The 19116-nt window shown below is 39.6% G+C and overlaps 1 protein-coding gene across 16 annotated transcripts in view; it reads right to left on the reverse strand.

The window, feature by feature from the left end:
* Window positions 1–17381, reverse strand: part of CCDC88A (coiled-coil domain containing 88A) — an 80439-nt gene extending 63058 nt beyond the window's left edge. For all 16 annotated transcript variants that reach the window (XM_074817098.1, XM_074817099.1, XM_074817097.1 and 13 more), the window contains exons 1-2: window positions 16746–17381; window positions 16527–16627 (exon numbers count right to left, since the gene is read on the reverse strand). In XM_074817098.1, coding sequence (XP_074673199.1) covers window positions 16527–16627; window positions 16746–16808 — 164 coding nt within the window. In that variant the 5' untranslated portion in view covers window positions 16809–17381. The remainder of the gene's footprint in view (window positions 1–16526; window positions 16628–16745) is intronic.
* Window positions 17382–19116: the final 1735 nt, after the last annotated feature.

Below are 19116 nucleotides of genomic sequence, written 5' to 3' on the forward strand. Positions count from 1 at the left end.
CAATATACATGTGATTCATACGTTTCTAGATAGATACTCAACTGGAATGTCTAAGTGTCAACAACCAACCCCCCCACATGAGCTATTCCCTCTACTCCACTGAACACAGAAGTATCATGATTTGTTTTGATGCAATTTATCACTTTGGTAGTTTCACGTGCTCCCTCCACAAGTGTCACCACAGACAAAATTTATGTATTTTTCATTTTATGTTACCTAAACAAACTTTTATTTGCCTTTTACAGCTTTCTTTGGTTTTAGCATGTTAGACTTTTCAAAAGACACATTTATGACTTTTCTTCAGGTTATTGCTATCAGAATTCCCTGGCCTGTAAGCATGAAACAGTGTAGAAGAAACTAGATAGAAATAATGTAGAAGAAAAATTTCTGGGAACGAAGTCAGATCATATATAAACCACACCTCCAACATAGTCATTTTGAAAAGAAAAGCAGTAAGCATAACATCTTTTTTCTCATATACATGAATATAAATCTAGGAAAATTAGGACACGGATCCTTACACAGGTAATTGCCTCATTCCTAAATGCTCATCACCGCGTTCTTAAAAATACTATAAACAATTACAGTACATTTTAGCATATATTACCAAAACTATGTGATTAAGATGTCAACCTGGATTTATTAATTCAGCCAACCTGTAGCTGCAAAAGGAACTAAATGGGCTAAGAGTGATTATGCTTTGCAGATGTGCAGAACTGAACTCCTTTCCAAACTGAATTCATTCAAATTTGTTAAAATCAGAAAAGAAAATCCAGGATAAATCCTGCTGACCTGATGGCATACAGAGATCAGCTGAAGTCTCCTATTTCTACATTCCTATCTCCAAAAGGCCGATTTGGGCCCTTAATCTTCATCTTTAATCTTAATGACTATCGGATTATCTCCAGGCTTTTTCATCATCTTCAGCAGCATTTCTACAGCCATACATTTTAGATGACTCTCCCTTTAGTGCACTCAAAACAGAGGGCACTGGAGTTTCCTGGATATTGTAATAGCTCTTACTTCAGTATCAGCACAAAAATTAGTGTGCAACCACAAGAATTCACAACACAAGTGTCATAAAAGCTCAGGCTTTACACTTTCTCATTTCGAAAGCTGTACTAGAAAATTTAGACAGATCTTGTAAGAACAAAAACTTTAACATTTGCATAGCACTGTGGCTTCATAATGGTAGGTAAACACAAATCTTTACACACTTAAGACAAATTGTTACTATCCCCATACTACAAATGGGAAATGAACACAGAAACAAATTCCTGAACAACCACAGAAACAATCAGTGCCAAGGCTATCTGTGTGGAGGAGGGAAAAAAATGGGCAATTAGAGCCCAAGATCTCTTAGGACACAAATTCCTAGTTCCACACCTTGGTCACCACCACCATCTTCACGTTTTGCAGGACAATTATTTCACTACTGGGACTTGCACACACCAAAGATGCAGCATGTGAACTTTGAGTTGTATTTGATGATATGAAAATTAATTTTTGAAATTAGAAGTCATAACATCTGGGCAACATCAGGAACTGTAGGGTGTCATTGTACTTATACCTGCACTTTGCTTCCGAATACCAGCATTTCTCCTCACAGTACAAAAATAAATAATTCACATTTCTCAAGTGATGCACTAACAGACACGGAATCTGAGCACTTTTAGAACACTTTAGCAGACGCTTGGCAACAGTACAACAGCAAGTCATTCTTATGTTTCATCTTCACCTTAATCCTTAGAAACTCAACAGTGTACTAACAAAGTCCATGAGACATTCTGAGGTATAAGTTTTGTGTCAAAGATAATGTTGATAGATATCAATGATTTTTTTAGATCTTTCAACTACTTTTGAAAGCAAAGCAACATTCCTTTACTTCCACAAATTCACCCCATGTATCCCACTCCCCCCAATACAGATTTTTTTTTTTTAATGTGGTACATATCTTCATCCAGCAAGACCAACTCAATGACTGACACACATTCCTTACGTTTTATGGAAATTCCAGGCTTCTTTTTTGATAAAAGTTACACTGTTTTGGGTCAAAATGATTCATTCCTTTGTCTTAAAACAGAAAGCATTCCACTTTTTTTTTTTTTTGGCACAAATTGCAGGAAACGGTTTACTGAGACTGTGAATTTTGCAGGGAAGGCTTGGGCCACAGATGTGCTCTGGAACTGCATCTTTACCACTTGAAAAAACTCACAGTCCAATCACATGGTCCTTCGCCAGTGCACAGTATCAACAATTAAAATCAGAATGTCAGCCTCAGGACAACCTGGTGCACAGAACATATCTATTTTAATAATCTTAAATTTTTCCAAAAGATTATGGTGACAGGTCCAACAGAAACACAAAACTCAAAGTTCCCTTAACATTTTTCAGCAGAACTTGAAAACAGTTTATGGTAACAAGAAGTTGAACCCCTCGCTCTTGAGGATCAATAAAATTAAAGTTACTTAAATATCAGTATTAACACTATTAATCTCTACCAGTCATTTTTAATGTAATTAAACATGTAGCCTCAATAACTCACTCTAGTTAGCAGGAAAGTTTTCCTTCTTTGATTTTGTCACTTTTTTTGGTAAAGATTGTTGTGCTGGCTCATTATTCTTCGAACAGGGGAGGTAAGTTGCCTTTGACAGTCTCAATCAGTACATGTTAGCAATGACTAGGATGACTTTTACTTGGAAAAAAATTGCTTCTAGCCTTTCCTGAAGTGAAATCCTGCTCTCAATACCTTCTAGTGCAAACGGGACTTCACCTCTGTACTACGGTAATTTACATCTTCCTAACCACATTATGTCATTAAATGATCATACTTTACAAACACAGACTATTAATAGGCTACCTACTAAAATGACCCACATGTTGAAATGTAAACATTTAAAATAGAGGCCGCTGGGTAGAAGAATTCTTCAATGTTGGTATTTACCAGTCTTCCCTAATTTTCAATCACTGCTTTCTAGCTTTCAGATTCTGTTTGAACTGTCAGTTTTGACTTGCAACATGTTTTAAACAGCCAAGAACAGGCCTGATGGATCACTTCTTGCACCATGCACTGTTACCAAAAGAATTGTGATTAGGTCCTCCAGCAGAAGAGTCATTATTTTAAAAAATAAACCCACCTTCATTCCCAATACTGATAACCAGGCCTCATTCTCTCAAAGCCTCCAACTTTAAACCTCAGTAGTCTCCTTAATTCACAAAACACCATTTTAAGTAATCTTAATTTAGTCAATATGGTCCATCCTCCTAAGTATTGATGTCTTAACTCATTCCTCTCGACGAGGAAATAACACAGCATGATGTTAGCTACACATTTTCCATTGTTTTTTGTATAATTGTATTTTGTCAGACTGGTTCAAAGCCGAGAACAGACACACTAATTTTCTTATCAAGCATTTGAAATAACTAATGAGAAAAACTAATGAAATATAATGTGCAAATACTTTTCATACAGAAAGCTAAAATTCTAAACATAAATTGCCAAAATCTGTATCGCTTTCAAGAGCATGCATCTTTAAATTAGTTTACATTTTTTGGCAACTAATTTATTACAGATTTTAATAAATTACTTGTATCTGTATGTTGAATTGTTTTATTTTTATGACCAATAAAATTTTGATAATAAGTAATTTTTATTAATGCTAAACAATTCTGTTTATTAGAATACATTGGGTCCAACACCAGTGAAATAAACTAGTACATGCTGTTGGAAATACAAAGATGTGAATGAAATAATTTTGAAAATAGATCAGTTCTGAACTACACTTTTGTAAAAATAGCTTTAAATCCAGTTTTTTAAAAACATAATATTCTAGTGGCTACTGCGCTAGTTACACTATAAACATATTTAAGGCAATACACGCTCTGAACTCTGAACTGCTCCTTTTATTAGGCAGAACTGCTTCAGTGGCAAATAGCCTAGCAAAATAGGGCAAATCTGTCTAGAAGTCAATAGGAAGCAGAGCAGTAACAGATACCCTTAAGCAATTTTACATTTAAGAGCAACCTACTTATGACAAGATACATTAATTTCAATAGCAATAAAAAAAGACAGGAGCATCTATCCCAATAATGCATTAGTTTAAAACTACTGATTACAGAGAGAACTTCAGTGGTTTTGAAATACTACCAGTGTCATGAATTACAGATTGAGACCTCATATAATCGGGGATTATGTGTCTTTAATTTTTCATTGACCAAAATCTATCAGAAATGGGAATGTGATAGCTTAATGGCTTCATGCTTAAATCTATGCAGACTGCAAACCAGTTGTGTCCTCTCTTGCCATCTGTTCCTTGATGGTACTTAATAATTAAGTCTAGTATTATAACGCACCCTAATTTTAAATATATCATTGTTTGAATGTATTTGTTAAGTACAGTGAAATGCTGAAACAAGCACTTTGGAAAAGATTCTACACAAGTGTACATCTCAAGGGGTAATAAAAACTGTTATTCTATCTGTGTTTTAGCTCACAGTAGCACAGTATTCACCTTTATGCAGAAATGGTTTTGGCCTAATAAAGCCATATCTCTTGCAAAGTCCCTTTAATTAGAATACAGAGGCTTACTCTTGCTTTCTGCTGAATATTTCAACAATTACTGGTATCAGAATTTTTTCATAGATTTCAAGTAATAACACAGCATTTCCATTATTTACTATTAGCAAGAAAATAATAAACACGTACAAGATGTGCTTTACAAAGACATTTAATAAAGCAGTGTCCTTTTACTGTGAAAGTAAAACCAAGACCTTCACTAGAGAATAAGATAATCTCCAATTTTCTTCCAACATTTGAAGCAACACCAGACAAAGCAGTCCACTGAAGCAATGAGGTTATCAGAAGCACCTTCACCTAGGGGACAAAAGGAGCACTGGCCTTCACGGGTGTACTGTTCCATCAGTTATAAAATCATCAGCCACAGTCAAAGGGTCAGTCTGCAGGAGTGACAGTGTCAAAGAATGGGGCAGATCCTGAAGTACAATACTGTCACTATCTGAACCTTGGGATCAAGCACATCCTAGGAACGTTGGTGCAAGACAGCATACTTCAAACTCCCTCCTGCATCTATCAGTATGACCAGTTTCTGCTGCCAAACAGTATTTTCCATGATAAATGTATCAAAAAGATAAATAAATCCTAACTCCTTCTCTATACCTCTGGCATGTGCTCATCAGGATTTCTGTGCTGACAGAAATGGATTTGAAGGGATGACTTCCTTGAAGAATAATAATTCGGGACACAGACTATCCACTGTTGAAGCACGCAGAGAAAACTTGGCACGTTCTTATCTGAAAAAATAGATGGCAGTAAAATCCTTCCACCTCTTGAAAAGCATCATGCAAGACATGCAAGCCCTGAGGCTGCAGTGCATCGATTACACTGACAGACCTGATGGCCGGGTGACATCACACAACACACACATGACTATTACAACCGGAGATCCGCAGTCTGAGTCGCTGAAGACGCGAGGGATGGACATTCTAGAGTTGGTCGAGTGTTCACTTTGGAATCCTGCTTAGCCTTGTATCTTTGTGCACTTACATCAGATCCAGTAAAAGGATGCTCTAATCCTAACGTGGGATAAGCAAGCAAAGGTTGTGACTTACATTAACCACTCCTTCTTTGCATTTTTTGCACGCCTTTATCACAATCTACCTCTTCCTTCTAAAACGCCTGTATTTCTACCCTTGAGACAATACTGTTTGAGCAGCCATCAATGCACAGTTCAAATGGCCATGTAGTTCTGCAGACATCTGCTCAAACATGCAAAGGTGCCATTACAAATGCTGAGATATCCTTTACCACACAATAATGTACATATGAATATTGCAATTTAAAGATACTTTGCTAACTGTGCACTTAGCAAAGATTGACTGTATGTGCCAAAAGTTCAACAGTTGTATCAAAGGGGTTTTGCCTCATGCTAATGTGAGTTTCAGGAAGTAGGTCTAACATCAAAAACCTTTTGTCCCTTGTGCAAAACCCCATTTCCTAGGATTATGTCCAACATCATAAACTATTAGGAGGCTGAAGCTCTATGCCTACTTCAAAAAAAACCATGACCAAGTGGCCTACAACAGATCGGCTGGCTGATGGGGATCACAGGGAACACTGCCAAAAACACAGGAGTGGATACTGAGCACGTGCAGCGAGCTTTTTCCTACTCCCTGCCTTAGCTCGCAGCATCTGACCAGGCTGAACTACTCACAGGGTAGCTGCACAGTGCCTAAGCTCTCTTGCTGGCACTCACAGCAGTGGAGCTGCCTAATTACTCATGGCTGAAGAGTGCTAGAACAGCTGTATCTGAAGCAGTGCCACAAGCCTTTGTGCCGGGTAACCCTGTCTCTCCCTTGTCCGTCAAGATGAACCTGCTGTGCCTCACGACCTCAGGGCTGCTCTGGCCAACTGCTCTGCTGGGTGGTCCCACTGTCAGTGGTGTTATCTGCATGAAGAGACATCCCCTCACATCTGTACGCTCCCAAGTTTACACATTAATGTGCAAACAGCCAGACAAAATCATAGCATATTCAAAAGGTCTGGTGACTGATCTTTAATTTCTCCCTCACAGAGTTTTAAAAAAAAGCAGAGTTCAGAACAGCCCAGATTTACTTTTTATCCCTTCTCTTTTCATTAATAGTAATAAGGAAGATGCACGCAGGTGAGCAAAACGTAAGAGAAAACGAGAATAAAACAGTTCACCTGTCATTTACTAAGCACACACGTGTATCACTGAATTAACACCCTGCAGAAACCCCTAACTTCCAAGTTTACAGAGCAACAGCCGTCTTTGGCATCACATAGTATGAAACAACTTTACTACTATTGTTTCAACTCGACTATCAGATGCACTTTTTTCCTATCACACTAAAAGGTTCTATTTTAAAAAAAAGCTTTCTGCCAAAGAACCAAAATAGCAAATCACTACTCCCTGCCTGGAGTAACCTGGGTGAGCTCCCCACATCAACGAGAATGCAGAGCAGCCTCTGCCCCACAGCTAGCAAAAGGTAAGCTGGCTCCCACCAAATTAAGAAGTTTCACTGATGGAAAGGAAAATCTATAGGATCCAGAGCATCACAAAACACTTAACACTGTCACACAAAATAAACTCCTGGGTATTAAATCACCAAGAACTCTGAGAGGAAACAACTTGACAAACAAAACTTTTTTTGAGCAAACAGATGAGAACCAGAAAGTCTGACAAATACGCTTTTACTACTTCAACAAATCTAAGTAACTTACAAGGGTTATCTTGTTGGTTTGGTTAGTTGGTTGGTTTGTTGAGGTTTTTTTAATTGCTAAAGGCCTAGTAGCAGATGCTGTTTGAAAAGGTAGAATCAGACTGCTATAGTACTTGTACTATACTACTTTACGAACTAAACTAAAACAAAGAGGCAGCACAGGATGCAAGAGCAAACAGTCTACAAGGGACAAGCAAGAAAGGTGGCCATACCACAGAAACAAAGTACTGAGGACAATGACTACCCATTCGACTTCAAGCGTTGTGTGTTATTCAAGCATTGTGACTCTCAGGGTCAACTTTTTTACCTCTGAAATGAGCTCAAATTTTAAGAGCTATTCAGTCCAATACTAATTAACAGAGTAACTGAAAACTATTTGACTTTGTGATTAACACCTCAATGTAACTGACCATTAGAACACTGCAAACATTTACACCCGCAATAATCCCGTGGCAACACTAGGATCAGCTTTACATAAGTAAGCACTCACAGATCTGGATCACAAGATGCAGCGTGACTTGATACCCAACATCAGAGGGCATTAAAGTGCAAAAATGTTTTTACAATCTACCTTGGAAAGAACACTGTGCAAACACACAGGTAGTAGTTTGGAACAAACATCAGAAACAGTTATAAAAGCAGCAGAACAGGGTCAGAAAGTCGTCATCACAGATAGGAAGCAGCAAGCAGTACAGAAGAGAAGCATATAAACACTTATTGCCCTTAGCAAGTGACATTTGTGGAGCTAACAGGCTAAGATATTAATAAGGTAAAATAACTTATCTAGGATTTTAAAGCAATACACATTTATGCAGTCTTCTTTATTTAAACTTAAAAAAAACCTCTTTAAGAGATAATAAATTTGTATATACAAATTCTTCTCTTCTACCCTAAGCAATTTCCAACACCACAGCAATATGTGCTTTGCTTTATTTGATAATCATAGCACTACCAAAAATAATTTCTCCTTGGAAGACTGGGAAAAATGTTCACTCATTTACTTTGAACCTTGCTGAATCTATACATTCTCAAAAATAGTTAGTACTTCAGATGCAAAATAGCCTGACCATAGGTAAGCATCGTGGCACACTGAGTACTAAAAAATGCAGGAAATAGTGATGTGAGATCAGCCTAGTGAGATGACAACAAAGCTACCCGAATATTACAGTGACTGCAGTGACTAAAAAGATCTTAAGTCATAAAAAGACTGCCACATAATTTCCATTAAATACTTCTAGTGAGAACACTATGACTCTAGAAGTCCCTTTTTTATGAAGTACAATAAAGCCTCTATAAGTAAATTAATAACAATAAAAGACACATCTTCCTCTTGGTCTGTACCAGTTTTTAGACCACCACGTGACAGATCTGAGCCCTTTGTACACATTATTCCAAGGAATAAGACAAATTCAAACGCAAGGCTCCTGGAAATAAGGGGACTGCCAAAGAAAATAGGTTATGTTTCTTGTAAAAAATGTATCCACGTGAGCAACTGCATTGCTTCAGCAGACTAACTGAAATGTGTTGCAAATTTTGCATGCCCATCAACAGATGTACAATCAATCCCCTCCTGAGTTAGATAAAATAGAGCAGTACCTGAAGGACCTTACCCCGTTAACTACCCAAAGCTACAAGATAAACATACATACAAGGGCCTGTAAAATAAACGCCTTCTTTTAATCTTAAAACATTAATATTCATATTCTTGCTGAGATGCAAACCAGCACTTAGTAAGTATGACATCTGTCTACATTCTATCACACATCAACTAGTACCTGTATTTTACTCTTGTCTGGCACATACAATACAATACTCTAAATATACAACCAGTATATTCCCAAGCTATTGGGAAATTACACCAGACATTTTTTGCTCACGGGCCTACTTAAGAAAAATGAAGATACCACACCAACAAAAACTAGAGCAAGTATTTCCCTGCAGCTTAAAATAAGGTAAAATTGTGTAATAAACCTAAGTGGACTCCTATCTCCTGTAACTCTCGAGAAAGGAAGCAAGTTTTTGAGTGTATCTAAACGTACCACACAGATTCAAAGATTCACTCAAGAGCCAGGAATACAAGACAAGCCTCTTAAAAGTTCATCCCTTACTATTTCCCAACCCAGAAATGCAATGTAAGAAAGCACACCAACTGAGTCTGGGTCAAGCAGTAGTCTTGCTTCAATTCAACGCCTTAACATCAATTAGTCCAATGAAATGAAGGGCGGCATTTTGTAAATACTAATTAATGACAACTGCCGAAGAGGCCATGTCTCTCTGGAGCATCTTAAAGCATAAATACAGGACTCTAAAACAAAGAAAACAAACAGAGACTCCCACAAAGTTATTACCAAATAATCTCTGACCACTGAGGTCATGCGCTCTAACAAAGCAGCATTTTGAAAAAAATGTCTTGATCCCTAAATAATTACTACATAGGGAAAAGTGGTACAGTACGAAAGACAAGGAAGGCAACAAACTGGTATTAGTTTAGAGGAAAAGGAGGATGAACCAAAAATAAGAGGAACATATGAAAGAACACAATGCTAAAAAACCTCTTCTTAACAGAAGAAACAGATGAGGAAAATCTAGAAGTAAGCTTCTCAAATTTAACATAGGATTAAGATGTGCTTGATTTAGTAACCAATTTGTCAGTTAGCTAGATTAGTTTTTACAAGAAAGATCAGAGCACAGCAATGCTTTGCAAAGGTTTGTGGTGTAAAGATCCCCAAACTAGTCATGAAACCTGAAGAAACACAGCCTTGCCAGTGAAAGATGCAAGCGGATCAGCCTAGGTAAAAATATTTGTAGCTAACCTAAAACTCTGGAATTTACTGCTGCTATACTACCAAGAAACATGGCAACGTTGTAGGGCGGCTCAAGGCGGCTCAGCCACTTGGGCAAACACCTTTCTGGTATAAAAATTAGAGTAAAGCAAGTGCTGTATTGGCTGTCCGTACAACACAGGGAGTCAGGACAGTGGCCATATGGAAGGAGAGGCAAGTAAAGAGCAAAGTCAGCCCTGCAAACAGAAATATTACAGCCAGCCATAACTGGAGCCAGAAAGCTCAACCCAGCCTCAACACTGGGTGCTGCTGAGGGCAAATGATGCCTACACAAGCCACCGGGCCATCACCCCCAACCGCCGAAGCACAGAGCACAGCCACTAGTGCGAAACTGGGAGGCGTCTTCCCTGGCTCCGTCACACTCGCGGCATTCCCCACACGGCCCTGTGACTTCTGCTAAAGCTGACTCTGCCGTGGGCAAGGGCAGCTCTATTCTGTAGTGCTGCCCTGTGCTCTGCGGCTCTGCCATCTCCTCTCCCTCCCTCCGGCATCTCTGCCCTGCGGTCTCCAATGCAGTGTACGTGTGGCTACATACAAAACAGCCTTAAGTGAGCTACATCACAGGAGACAGGTTGTCAGTACACTCCTCCTTACCTTTCCTTGACAATGAAACACATGAAATACATGCCTGGAAAGCTATTAGTGAGTTCATTTCATTATTTTCATAGAGTGCTTTGAAACAGCACATAGAATGTGAGTGAAATGCAAAATACTATAAAACTGTACAGCCATAGTGAATACACATTGTTTTCTTACCAGAATATTTTCAATGCTGAAACAAACTGTTTTGATTCTAGATCTTTCAGTTACAACTGCTATTTATGGAGCAGGTAGATAGAGCACCTGCAACAGAGGACCTCTGTATGTATTAAGAAATGTTTTTTAACTCAGCTTTTATTCCCTGGCCCCAGCTACTAGCCTAGACTAAAGACGGGCTAAGTAGTACACTACCAAAAAAAAAAAGGAGGCAGAGTCCAAGAAAGGTAAGACAGCACATCAAGAAGAGAGCAACAAAGTGGATGTATACACACAGAGGTAGATTAGATTATTTACTTCCTAATCTTCAAAACACTGCGAGAAACAAGAGTGAAACAGAATAGTTTACTGAACAGAAATAAAACAGGGTAGACAGGATGAAGGAAAGTGGACACCAACTGTGGAAAAGGGTAGAAAAGCATCAAAAACACTAGTAAAACAGAGACATAAGCAAAGATCAAACACTTTAGGCATTTTACGTTCAACCCACACTTTTTTCCCCTTTAGCTGTCAGAAACTCAAGCGCCTCAGAAGTACAGGTATCAGCCTCTGTCCACCTCATTTGTCCAATTCAAAGCTCACTGCAGACAGATGTTCAAGTCTAAAATTAATCATCATTACACCGTTAAGAACTGTATTTTCCTTTTTTTGTAATCAAAAGATTTTAATGCCAACAGTCTTGACCAGAGTGCACATCCTGCTGGACCATTTGTTAAAGAATTTGCTTCTTTACAGAAACACCAAGTGTTATAAATTCAGCTTTCCTTAAGAAAAATCTAGGCCCTACTGCTGCAGAACCACTCTGAAGAGCAACAACTCTCAAACTACTGGAGTGACATCCACCTTCCATTAGTGGAAGCCTGACAGAGCACGTCTGAACAGTGTGAATCAAATCCATTTGCTTCAAGAAAGTGAGAAAAGTGCAGACTTAATAATATTTGACTTTTTTTTTTCTAAAATAAGTGCTCTATCTCACCAATTTAATTTTCCCCAAAATTTTTTTCCATTTCCCCTCCCAGCCAGAACCTGGCTGCCTCTTGGTATTTGGTCTTCTTCACAAGAAAGAGTTAATTGGATTGGAGTGCGTGTTCCTGCACTCTTTCACAGAGCCAGGCAGCTGGCTCAGGCACTAGAGATGGAGTCCAGTTTTCAGGGAAAGATATAGGCAAGCCAGAAGTATGGGCTGGCAAGCTCAACTGTTTGGAAAAAAAAAAGCGTACAACTAAAGACTAAGAGCTCAGAAAAGGAGTCAATGAAGCAGTCTACACATTCTAGGCACACACCACCAGAGTGGTGGAAGGAAACAGTCAGCCAGCCCGCCTGGAAAATTCTATGGGCATGAAAGGCCTGATGTGGATACAGTCAGTGAAAACCAGAACGGCAAAAGGGAGAAAAACAGGAGAAGAATAAAATACTTCATCCTTTCCAGTAGTTTTCAGCATGTCTGGATGCAACGACTGGTAGGGATAGTATTGACTGATACAGTCAATTAAGACAAAAGTTATGAACGGAATACCGTGATGAAAGCAGACAGGTTCTCCAGACAGGGGATTAAATTAACAGTTTCAGAGTCTGCTTCTGTATGGGAGCAATTCTGCATACAGTTTGTCCACTAGTTCCTTTAAAACCAATCCGTTGCCACAAATACAAAGCACAGTAAAATAAAACCATTAAAACTAAAATACAGTTTCAAGTCTTTGTTACTTGACCAAATATTAATGGTGGTGCTAAATGTAATGAAAGTCCCTATCTTGTAATTACTTGCAGCTGCCTATTTTTATTCAAAGGAACTAGCAAGACTCTTGTCAGTTTGGGAACCACAGTTTGTACTACAAGACTTCCAGCATTTCTTACACAATCCTACTGGAATTCAATTAACAAGTATCAGAGAACAAGACCTATCAGAAATGAAAATAAAAAACAGTCTCTGTTTCTGCAAGAACACCTTGATCTTCTTGGATCAGAAGAGTATGTAAAAGTTACAGTACTAAAACTAAAGAAAAAAAAAAAAAGGTGTTGTTAGGTTCTGGAAAAAATATCTTTAGCACAACTAAGTATTACTTTACTGTAGATGTGCAGCAGGTGACTAACCCGTTGAATTACACTGTTTCACTTACTTCAGTAGTATACCAACATATTTTACTCAAGTATATGAGCACTTCATAACGTTCCAAGTATTACTACAGAGGTACAGTAAAGGTACGAAGTATTCTTGGTATGTTCCCCCACCTCCCTGCCATGGCAGAACACCAATGCAGTGATCTCTTGGTTTCTGATTTATATCCAAGAAGCATGACCCCTTCCTGTATCAAAGAACACAAAGAAAAAGGCTCTGATTTAGAAAGACAGATGGGTTTCTATCCCGAGGTATCAGATACTGACTGATCCCAGCAGAAGGTAGGTAACCGAATACTTTTGAAGAACTGGACCTAAATTTAAACAGGAAATGAGAGACATTCTCTCAAGTCAGGAGCTAATATTATAATGCTGAAAGTCTCCTTAATTAAAAATAAATTAAATTATAATAATAAAATTGGCCTATAGCATCTCCAGCAAAGAAAGAGCTCTTCAGATGTAACTGGACACTGAGCGGAATCTGTGTGATTTTCACATGTACTAAAATATCCAAAAAGTCCAAAGACATACAAGGAGTGTAATGAATTATTCTTTCTCATGTACGAGATACTAATAAACTCAATGCTGATGAAACCCGACCATCTCAGTACCATTATCCTGCAACTACTCCAATGCTGACATCTATTTCCTCTGCCTGAATCATTACAATTGTTGAAAATAAATTTGGTCTAGATCAGCGCAAGGAGAAACAAATGTCATACTAACAAACTCTCACTTGCAGCTGACAGAGGGCAGGATTAACTCTTTTAACTGAACAAAAACCTTCTCTGAGTAACACAACCACTTTTTTTTGATTGTGTAACTGTTTACAAACCATGCCTAATCCAATATTAACACTCACTTTTATGGTCACAGAATTTGTTTTTTTCAACATTTGGCAAAAATAAAGTATTGAAGGATAAATAAAGCAGAACCACAGCACCTCTAACAGCCTCCACTTGTTCATGCCTTTAACACCCTTTAAAGCATCTAATGCTGCAATGGCTTTCCAACCCCAGCAATCGACCTGCACTGCCACCACCACATAACAAAGTCCTTAGCTGACAGGTACACACTAGCTGTGTTCTCACAGCAAAACATTAACAGTCTTAAACATCTCAAAACTAGTGTAAATAGTAAGCACCATATAACTCAACTCGTGTAAAAACAACGTCTAGTGGTGCTTTCCACACATTTCTACAATGGCACTCCTGGTGACTTCTCCAAGAGCTTCTAAGAGTGCCACAGCTCCTAGTTCTCATGTGAAGGAACTCACTGAGAGATTTAAAAAAAAAAAAAAAAAAATATCAAAAAAAACCCCAAAAAACACAACATCCAACATTCTGAAGAAAAATATTTTGCTTTTGAAGCTACCTGATACAAATTTTTCTGCCACATTTCCTCAACATATGGTAGTTAAGACTGCAAGGAAAAAAGAGAAATACTAATAAAATGGAAAATACTGAAAGTTATATTGATGATTAATAGGCGCTGCATCTTTTAAATGTTTTTGCAAATGAAGACATGTTTCTAGGTGGATATTCAAAGTGAATAGGACTAGAAGTTAACACAGGTTTCCACAGTGACTTCACCAGAGGGAATCTGTCTGCAAAACACAAAACATTTTTTTCCTCTCTTTCAATCCTGGCAAAAAACCCAAAACACACCCCACACACCTCCCCCCAAAATAAGAACACAGTTCTGGAAACTTCAATTCTAAGGAGTAATCAATCGTAATAGGTTTCAGTCCCCCCAAAATGTATTTTAAATAAAATACACCTTCCAATGTAGTTACATATTTGTAAAATGAATTTATTTGTATGCCAGTCCTTTTTTACGCACCTCTAGTTTAAGGTAGTTGTAAATTGTAGTGACTACCAAACTATTTTATTTTAAATTTACATCTCCCATGTGTATTTTTTTTTTTATACATACGCACACAACTCCTTCCAAGTCAACCACAGTAATCACGGTATGGGGTCAAAGATGCACAAAGTCAAAGCCAAATTCAATGCACAGTGCCTTAAGCATGGGAATGTTCCCTCTTGGTAGCTCTCCATTTTACATACACGTATCCCACATCAGTTATCAATTTATAGTCTTAGTATTCCAAAAAACTACTGATGAAGTTTAATTTCAAGACTATATTCTTCAAAATCACCTTGTTCCATTTCCAGTACTAAATTTGCCTTCTGGCTGTCAAATGTTTTTACCAAATAGAAGCTTTAAATGTTAAATGTGTGGTCATAACTGACAAGCTACTTAATTTATACGTAGTCCAAGAAAAAAATAAATGAACTGTAAAATAAAAATAGCATGCTTCAGTGAATGCATCACTTAAAATTCTTACTAAAATATGCCAGAAATACACTCGAGATTTTTCTCAGAAAGTTCAATTCCACCAAGTTTTCGCTGTTTCTCAGTATTACAAAAGTGAATACTTGGAATTTTAGTTGCACAGAAGTAGGTGACAAATACTGGTTTTAAAAGGATGCAAATTCAAACTTGTATGTAGTAACCTGCAGATCTTTTTACACAGATTATACAAGCTGAATACCAACAGCAAAAACTTTTAAAGTGCTAAATATGACTAAAAGCCATAAACAGAGTAAAAGGATGCCCATCACTGAGCAGTGTTCCTGAGGAACAGCTGTCAACACAAGCTGCTCACCCACTGATGTATCTATCCAGCCATCCATAAGCTTAATTTTTCATACCTATACAAACAAGAGACGTATTTCTCTGTAATGACTTAAAATATCAGAAAAGTAGGTATGGAGAAATTTTTTCCACTGGTAACATTTTTATGATTATATGACTAGACACTTGACAAAAGTCTTACTCTCTAGCATTACAGTAGCAGGCAACATTCCAGTCAATACTATGATTAACAAAAAGTTGCCATAGTTATAAGGAAATTTTTCTATCAATCACAGTTTTCCATAACAATTTAAAAAATGGTGTGAAAATGTTTCCTCTGTGGTTCGTTGCCAGAAAACATTCTATACTCTCAATTAAAATATCAGTTTTACTGCACAACTGCTATCTACACTAAGTTGGAACTGTGAGAAGCAGAAGGAGTCAAAGGACAGTCCATTTACTCAGTAAACAACATTATGTGACTCGCATATGATCCTTAAGTTGTATGTCACGTGAACTAAGATATGTATTAGAATGTTATTAGCCAAGCAAATTTATCCAAAATCTTGTTTATGGACATGACTTCCAGTAGAACGAACTTTTATCCTTCTCAGTGGAAATCTGGGTAACTATTTACAGTCATCCAATTTTCCAGTAAGTTCTACATGTCATGATTCAGCCTGTATTACACTATACATCCTGTAAATACATCACTCAAACATTAAACTGTGAAGAGTATCTGCTGTGCTCGGAAGTCTCCTCTTAACGGACCACATGACTACTTCAAGTGTAAAATAAATTTACTGAAGTCGATATGGGGGAAAAAAGAGTTTTCATAAGCAAGCAAAGCATACAAGAGCAACAAGGCAACGGCAAAAAAATAAGCCCAAGACACAACTTGCACACACTCACATTTGCAGCATGACTTCGTTCAGAAACACGCCATCCACTAGCGCCACATATTCCTCCAGGTTGGTCCCATTTCCTCCAGCTAATGGTCCAAATGTCTTAACCTAAAACATAATCATCATCACCGTGACACTAACTCCACCTTATTCTCTGCCGCAAGGCATTTATCTTCAAACAATGAGCAAATAAATGAATAACGTGCGAGGAAAGATGAATGCTTACCCAGGTGACAAGAGGGCTAGACATGAACTGCTCCAAAAGGGGTGTGAATATTTCGTTCTCCATCTTACAAAAAAACGGTTAACATCAATGTAGCTCCTCTGATGCAAAAAAATATGAGAAGTCCTTCACTGTAGCAACTCTCTGCAGTGCTCCAAGGATTTAGCTGGAGTAAGTGAACCTCATTTTTACCATGCAATGCAACAAAAAAGTCAGTGCACTGGCAACTGGGATTTATCTTCCTCTTTCATGGAAAAATGCATTTGAAAGTCCATCTACGCCTATTTCAGCCTTTCCATTGATGTCTCTCCCTTCCTACATACCGAAGGGGTAGAAGGAAGGAAGGAAAGAAAAGAGGGAGGCTGCCTAGCTACTGGGATTCTGCATCAGACAAAAAAAAAAAAAAAAAAAAAGAAAGGAAGGAAAAATCTGCTTCAGCAGCGGCAGCTCCTCAGAAAGGAAGGAGAAATTCCAGTAAAACTCTGCAGGCTCATCCTGCCCCTTCCCCACAAAAAAAAAAAAAAAAAAAAGAAATCCAGACAAGGGGAGGCAAAGAGGGGCAGAGACCCCCACCCCCACTCCCAGCTAAGCCCCCCAGGCTGCTTCTGCACACCAGAAAACCCCTCAGCACCCCCCCGCGATGGCACAGGCAGCCCACAGAGGGGGAAGCAGCCCCCGGCGGCGATGAGAGGCTATTTTAAACCAGTTCCCTTTTCTAACCCCTTCCCTTTTCCACTAAACTACGCCGCAAGCGGGGAGCGGAGCGGCACACGCCGCCTCGCCGCACAGCCTCGCCCTTCCCCCGTCCCCTCCCCTCAGCTCCGCTCCCTCCTCGGCCCCCCGCCGCCCCGCGCTCCCGGCGCCCCCCACCCCAACGCCCGCCTCCAGCCCTTGTTCCTCCGCTCTGCCACCACCCCCCGCCCCGGCGCGGGCTCCCGCGGCCGCGCTTCCCCCGGCTCCTTCCCGCTAACGGCCGCCGCGCCTCGCCTCAGCCCGCCCGGCCGCGCCGCATCCCCCGTCCCCTCCTCCCTCCCCTCCCTCCCGCCTTTGCCCGGCGGGCGGGTCCAGCGTATGGATCCCTCCGCCGCGGTCCGCCGTGCGGCAGCCGCTGCTCCCTCCGCCGGGGATCCCTCCGCCGGCGCGGGTCCCTTCCCCCCCCGCGCCGCAATGAGAAAGGGGCGGGGCGGCTGCAGGGCTCGCGCGGAAAAACCGGGGTGGAGGGGGATGAACCGCACCATCCGCACCCCTCCACCGCACGCTCCCGCCGGGCGGGGGAGGTAGGACGGGTTTTCTGCGGAGGTGAACTCCAGACACAGCCGAGTTAACGCAGAGCGCGGCTTTCTGGGGAGACGGAGCGGGGAGCGGGGCAGAGCCCAGGGTGACAGGCGGGTCCCGTGCCTAAGCCATTGTCCTTAAGCTCGCTCTGGCCACTTCTGTTCCAAAGCTCCAATGCTGCATTAACATACGGCACCGTATCTGCTTAATAGATTATGTAGTTTATCGACAAAGCATCTCCCAAAATCTCAGGACCAAAGCCAGCTTCTCTTCCATGGAGTAGAAATTAAACCGCTGCAGCATTTTTCCTAATACCTTTAGTTTTACACACAGTTAACGCAAAACAGTACAGTGAAAGTGACTGAAATGAAGTCCTTTTGAAAAACAGCACACTAACAGCTAAACAGATCAGGTTTTTTAACCCAAATACTGGATACAGTGTTTGTCCTAATGGTCCAAGATCAGAAAAAAAATTCCAATCATGACCTTTTCCCCATATGTGAAACTGAACAGAATGTTTAAGTAAGAGATTAGAAAAATAAATCATGGACCTGGAAATATTAGTATGCAGTTTGTATTCCAGGGGGGTTTATTTTTTTTTAAACAAAGTTGCATAGTTAAGTGACTTTCTTTGGATTCTCACAATTACAGGTTTTCAGCAAAAATCAGGTCTTTCCCTCCCAAACCAGATCTTCAGAGTGAACTCACAGTCCTGTGAAAGAAAAGAAAGAAAGAGCAAAGGAGAGATCTGCATTCTTGGAGCTGAATAAGAATCTGGTGATCCATGGGTGAAATAACTGCCAACAAACTACTAGCCCTTAAAGGCAACTACAAAAGCATTTTTGTAAAAGCCTGACTAACCAACTGCTACGCTCCCTGTATCTGGCAACAGTACATAATATGCAATTGTGCTCACAATACTACAGAAGTTGCCTGGCTCATCATTTTGCTTCTTGTGGACTCTAATTAGGCAGTAATGATTTTGGCATAAAGCAATTTCTAAGAATTAGAGACTGGCTAGTAGCAGTTGATAGCCTATGTAGTAGTCACGTGTCAAAAACACTAGCTGGCTCATGAGTTCCTGAAAAACATTTTATAC

The sequence above is a fragment of the Strix aluco genome, chromosome 3, assembly GCF_031877795.1.
Source record: "Strix aluco isolate bStrAlu1 chromosome 3, bStrAlu1.hap1, whole genome shotgun sequence".
Lineage (NCBI taxonomy): Eukaryota > Metazoa > Chordata > Aves > Strigiformes > Strigidae > Strix > Strix aluco.